Source organism: Dicentrarchus labrax, unplaced genomic scaffold, assembly GCF_905237075.1.
Source record: "Dicentrarchus labrax unplaced genomic scaffold, dlabrax2021, whole genome shotgun sequence".
In the NCBI taxonomy this organism is placed as follows: domain Eukaryota; kingdom Metazoa; phylum Chordata; class Actinopteri; family Moronidae; genus Dicentrarchus; species Dicentrarchus labrax.
The window spans coordinates 13,621,605-13,627,932 of record NW_026136714.1 but is presented as its reverse complement, the minus strand read 5'-3'; the positions used below and the strand labels follow the sequence as shown (position 1 = coordinate 13,627,932).

At 39.9% G+C, this 6,328-nt stretch overlaps 1 protein-coding gene across 1 annotated transcript; it reads left to right on the top strand.

The window, feature by feature from the left end:
- The first annotated feature begins 1,522 nt into the window (after positions 1-1,522).
- Positions 1,523-6,068, top strand: pheta1 (PH domain containing endocytic trafficking adaptor 1). Its single transcript, XM_051422618.1, has 3 exons — positions 1,523-1,648; positions 2,167-2,278; positions 2,986-6,068. Exon 3 carries the CDS (start codon positions 3,027-3,029, stop codon positions 3,918-3,920), a length of 894 nt encoding a protein of 297 aa, XP_051278578.1. The 5' UTR covers positions 1,523-1,648; positions 2,167-2,278; positions 2,986-3,026; the 3' UTR covers positions 3,921-6,068.
- Positions 6,069-6,328: the final 260 nt, after the last annotated feature.

Genomic DNA, 6,328 nt, shown 5'->3' with positions numbered 1-6,328 from the left:
AATCACAAAATCAATATCAGCCTACACTCTGTATCTGCAAAAAGTCAGTTCAATTTAGTTTTATTTGTATAGCACCAAATCATAGCAGAAGGCATCAGGACACTTTTGGTCTAGACCATACAGTTCATGTCAAGTGTCTTGTCCCCCTGGGCCGACCCATTCAGCAATCCATCCATGATGAGATATCAAGGAGACTTTGTCTAAAATAGGACTGTTAGAGATTAAGATTAAACTACAGTAAATAACTGTACATAGTTTTAATTTCTTCATATGCATTTAAATGCTGATTACATGCTTATGCATCAGTAAGAAACACTCCACTGGTATAATATATAACTGTACTTCTTAATGTATTTAATTCTGTTTTATGTTCATCTCTGTTTGTGTTCTGGCTACAGAATGAATTTCCACTTAGGGAAAATAAAGATAAAGATGAAACTTTCATTAATATTGAAAGGGGAAATTCTTCTAAGACATACTTAGTACATTTTGCTGCTATATCTCCTGTAGAGTGAGTAAAATCATGAATTCAGGTATTGCTTCTTTTCAGAGCTAACAGTTATTTTCAATCATTTATTTGATTAAGTGATAAGTTGTTGGTCTATAAAATGTCAGAAAATAGTGAGAAATCCCCATCATTTTCAAAATATTCAGCTTATGATCACTTAAGGCCAAGAAAAGCACATTAAAGAGGCTGGAACCAGAGAATGTTTGGCTTTTAGGTTAAACAACTGTTGATACATCAAAATAGTGTAAAAGTTGAATTTTCTGTCAGTCGACTAAACAGTAAACCATTTCAGCTCTGCAGGTATTACTCAAGAAAAACATGCATTTTGTAGTGTTGTAAATAGAACGCAAGTCATTTCTGAGGGGAAAAAGCAAAATGTTTCTTGGGTGGAATTATTATTATTATTGGCATTAGTGTTTGCCAAAGCAGTACAAACTCACTCAAAGCTTATATTCATACTATAATGAATGTATTAGTGATATACTAGTAATATTCTTAATGAACAACATTGACAAATAGACCCCCGGGCACAGACTTGTACACACAACACAAATTGTCGGTGTGCATTTTTCAAGTTTTCTGTGGTACTGTGCAGGTTTAACATTAATGAAGTTGTTGTCAGAAAAATGTAATATTTTGTTCTTATTGTGTTGTGCTCTACTCCTTAAATTAGTTTCATCAGTTGGAAATCCAGTCAAATGTATGGAGCACAGAGCAATAAAGGTATATGTCAAAAATGTCAGAGGCAGTTGAGACAGAATACTTTTCACAATCTCTAATATTTCAATATAATTGTTAATAAAACATATTGTCCGCTCTGTCAGAGGGAGCATCCATTGTCCATCCATGCAGGTGTAGCAGCCGCAACCAAAATGCCACCTTTCCAAGGGCAAAGACGGGGTGCGCATGTTTTAAGTCACCGCGCATCCGGATGGCAACGGTTCACCAGGACGACAGGAAAGCTGGAATGACGACCCCGCCCGGTTAAGCTGACCGCATACGGGCCAACATGCGCCCTCCATGTCGGTCACGTGACAGGGAAAAAAAGAAGAAGGAAAACAGGAGGAAGAGAGATAAAGTGGAAAAATAAACAACGGGAATATCGTCCGCCTGACAAGAGGAGGGGGTCTTTATCTGCAGGTAATACGGAGTAACAACTAGCTGGTTATAACACAACGCTGATATTAACTGAGTTTTAACTTACTGATACAACAAAGTGCTAGCTAGTGCTCAGCTGGAAATGCTGACGCTGGCTGCTCATTGGTATTCACCAAAGTGGCTAAATGCGTTAAGCTAGTTGGCACCGGACAGACTTTGCTTTCAGATAGCGTTCATTCGGTTGTTTTTTTTTTTTTTTTTTGTCCTTTGTGTTACGGGAACTGTTACTGCAGAAAAACTGCTGACCTGTCAAAAGCTTGTGACCAACTCGCAGTTATAACCAGCCATACGGCGACCGCTTGAGGCTGAATCATTCGCCCCCAAACGCGATTAGCTCGCAGTGGATGGAAAAAAGAAACAGTCAGTGTGTGACACTGTTAACCTCTCATATCTGAGACTAACTGGACGTCCACGGCCCTTTCTCACTTGGCCGTCAGTCGGGGTGTTATTGACAGTTGTGGAGTGGAAAAAAACTTTTTTTAAATCTTTTTTTCCCCCAGTTGATTTGGAGAGACAAAGACTGGAGAAAATTGGGGGACATGTTGAGTTATCAGCTCCAGATGTGATGGGTGGACAGTGGTGGATGTCAGCTGGATGTGAGATGAGGAGCACGTAAGTAGAAACATACTTTTAAATGTGTGGTTTATTGACAGATTTATTGACCATTCAGATGTGTTTACAGCAATAAAACCCAAAGCTACAACATAAAACAAACAAACAAGTTGTGCTAAATGAGGTGATGAAGTTACACTTACTTGAACTTTAATACTTCCCTCTGAACAGATTAAAGTTGGATTAGTTATTGTTTACACAGAGGGAAGGTCTGAGCCCCAGTTCACAGCTGAACATGTGATTACCCAGTATAACAGTTTGTCCCTGTTGTATAAGTTGGTGTCTTAAGTTGGCGTACATTTGCAGTGGGTCACGTCTATGCAGTATTTCCTCTAAAGTTTAACTTTGGCAGCACGTCTGAGGTTACAATGTCTGTGTACTTGTACTACGACAGGTAAAATAAAAGTAAAAGTACTGCCAAGAGGGCTTGAAGGATGGCTCAGAGGGGGGGGAAAGCAGAGAATGGAGGTCGAAGTCCGACTGGAAAGCTTCTGCCTCAATAAATTACCCAGAAATAAAACAGTGAATCAGTGTTCTGACTTCCTTTTTAACAGGAGACGAGAAAGTAGACTATTTGGCTAATGATTGAGCATAAAACATCTCACATCCCTATTATTACTATATTACCCTGTCAATAAACTAAAAGTATACAGTCGTGTAGCAGAGTCTGTGACTGTGATGACTTCTGTCTCTGCGATGTTCTTTAGGTAAATAAAGAATCTACTGAGGAAAAAGAGGAGAGGAGAAGATGAAGCTGAACGAACGCAGTGTGGCACACTACGCCACCTGTGACTCACCGCCAGACAAGACAGGCTTCCTGTTCAAAAAGGGTGAGCGCAACACGGCCTATCACCGGCGCTGGTTTGTCCTGAAGGGTAACATGCTCTTCTACTTTGAGGAGCGCGACAGCCGAGAGCCCATCGGGGTCATCGTCCTCGAAGGATGCACCGTGGAGCTGTGCGAGTCGGCCGAGGAGTTCGCCTTCGCCATCAAGTTTGACTGTGCCAAAGCGCGGGTGTACAAGATGGCCGCTGAGAACCAAGCAGCCATGGAGTCATGGGTAAAAGCGTTGTCAAGGGCTAGCTTTGATTACATGAGGCTGGTGGTGAAGGAGCTTGAGAGGCAGTTGGAGGAGATCCAGGAGGCTGCAGGAGGTGGCGGTGTCGGGGGTGGAGGTCTGCAGGGCAGGCCCAAGTCCTCCAGGCGAAACCAGGTGCCACGGTGCAAGTCTGGAGCATCCTCTTCTTCATCATCTTTATCTTCCTTGTCATCATCATCAAGTGCCCCTCCCATGTCAGTCCCCTTCTCTGCACAGAAGAGCCTCCAGGATGAGGCGCAGTTCATCTCTGAGTGCTCCAAGGAGAATGGAGTTGCATGGAGTAAACCACCGGTTGCCTTGGTTAACGGCTCTATTGAGGCAGCGTCCTCCTGTGTGGCCTGGGAGGGCTGCGCGGACTCTGGGAATAACACTGTGATTGGTTATGGGGCTGATGGGGTGAGGGCTCCGCCAGTGCCACCCAGGAGGAGAGGAGCATCTCTGGAAAGCCCTGTCTCCCCTGGCACCGGCTGCTTCTCCAAACTCCATGACTGGTACGGCAGAGAGGTGGAGGAACTGAGAGTGGAGTGGCTACAGAGCCAGTAAACTAATGGAGACCTGTGGATCATCTCGTTTTCCAGTTTTATCATTCCTTCCTCAACATTCTGCAATGTTACACCCTTTCAAACCCAACAGAAGGGAGAGCAAACTGAGACTTAATAGCAAATTGCAGTCTTATCACCAACCAAATAATAATAAAAAAAAAACATTTTAGACTGATTCCAGATCTTGTCTGGCACAGGAGAATCAATCTGTCTTAAACATTAACACTATCCATTGTACAATCCAAGAAATTTTAAAACCCAAAATATGCTTTTTTCCACAGCAAGTGTCATTTGCCAAGGACAATTCAAAATGTTAATAATACAGTATTTAAAATGGTATTCATTGTCAGTTTTTCTTACAAGGTGCAAAGAGTTGTAGCCTTGTAGATAACATTTCTGAAAAATAGGTTTTTATATTATTATATTGCCAATATTCGCTTCAAAATATGCATGTACAATTGTTTTTTTGTAAAGCTGCAGGGACCTTAAATCTAAAATCACTACTAAGTCTCTTTCTGATGGAAGGGACAAGCCCTGGATGGTAAGGATGATTTCTGTTATATGCAATATATTATATGTTATATGAAATAAAGAGGGCCACATAAGTAATGATCTAAAGTCATTGCACAAAACAGATCCACATGGATCAGGTTGCTATAGTGATGTTAACGGTGGTGAGGGAACAGGAAATCTAGCAGCTTTATATCTGGTGATGTCTAAGCTTTCCTCTCTGGATGACAAAACAAAATTAATTTGTACAGTTGATGAGATTTTTTTTTTACAATCTAATGGCAAGAGCACCAGGACAATGAACAGCTTTCAAGTTTTAAAAATGTATAATCTAAATATCTATGAATAAATCCAAACATTTTCTGCAACTCAAACCACTTTAACTCCTAAGGTCACTTTAATATGTCGACTTGTAAAGAAAAGAGAATTTTCCTGGGATAAGACGCGGTTGTTGGGTGGGCAGTAACTAGTCCACATTCTTCTCCGTACTCCCACAGGGGCACATCTCACCCCAGAGGCCTTGTGGTTGCTAAGGTCAGAGCATCCTCTCGACAGTCACTGGGGACTGTAGTGGGAGCTGGATGTCTTGCTCAGAGCAATACTCTGGTATTTTTAGCTCTTGTTAGCCAGCGGCCAGATGAGGCTGTTTCATAAGAATGCTTGTCACTTAGTTCTCTTTTGACTCTGTATTTCATAAATATCTTTGAACTTACAGGAGTTAACACATGTCGCTGTAATTATGATAATTTCATATCAGATGGTCTTAATTTAGTCATGCTTTTGGTTTGTTTGTTACAAGCTGGTTAACCTGAAAATTACTGAATGAGTGTAACTGTTAGAGGCCTATACTGTGTGTCTACATCTAACCTCCTGGTTTGTATATAAATAGTTACTGTTCCATGTTGGAAATTAACAACAGCAGTCTGCAATATGGGCTTTTTAAAATGATTGCTCATCCAATCTCATAGACGTTTACATTTTTGTTTTATATGTGCCTTCTGTTATCTTTATATTGCAACCATTACCATAGGACTACAGTGATGGGAGGGTTTGACTTTGCTTCTTTTTTTTTTTTTGATTATACTCCTCTTCATTCTTGCAAAGGCTCATCTGGGTGCAATCACTTTTTGACAATGGCTCAGTCACTTCAGTGTGCATCAATGCACAGCACTATCATTACAATTACACAACAATGTGGGAAGAAGCGGTACAGTGTGGATTGTATTTTTTCAGAACGAAAGTACTGAGGCGGTTTGCTTTTGACACGTATTATCTAGAATTTTTGTTGTAAATCCAATTTTGTTAACTCCAGAAGAGCATTACCGTAATTACGGATGACAATAGTCTGTTTTTTGTACAATAATATTTAAAGGAATTTGTGAATGTGTCAAATAAACCATATAAATGATAATGGTTTCTGTCTTCATGCAGAAGTGCCAAATGAAGAATGCAATCTAAATGCACAATAATCAGTTTTTTTGATTGACTTCTACAATTGTAGTACAATTTTTCAACGTCATTGTACAAAATATGATCATTATTTTAAATAACCAATATATGTAACACATTGTCCTGAAAAGACATTTGTTAACAATGCATTTATTGTAAACCACTCAATAAACAGTATATTAAAACGTTATTTGTGAACAGTTAATGTTCCTTTGATGACAATATCTGTTGGTTCAGGTGAAGTTTTTTTTATAATAAAGTTGCAGCAAGACTTTTTTTAATCATTACTATGGCCGGTTGAGGAATTTGATGTTTTATCCTTTATTTATTTATTTACATTTTATGTTTATTTAGCAGGGGCAGTGCACAGTACATTGGTACTTATATTACCAGATATAACCAGTGCATCACGTCATGTGCAGGTGACAGACATAGCGGTTAAAGATCACT

What these genes read in the sequence shown, in the direction of transcription:
- pheta1 (XM_051422618.1), top strand. Translation starts at nt 3,027, where the DNA reads ATGAAGCTGAACGAACGCAGTGTGGCACACTACGCCACCTGTGACTCA.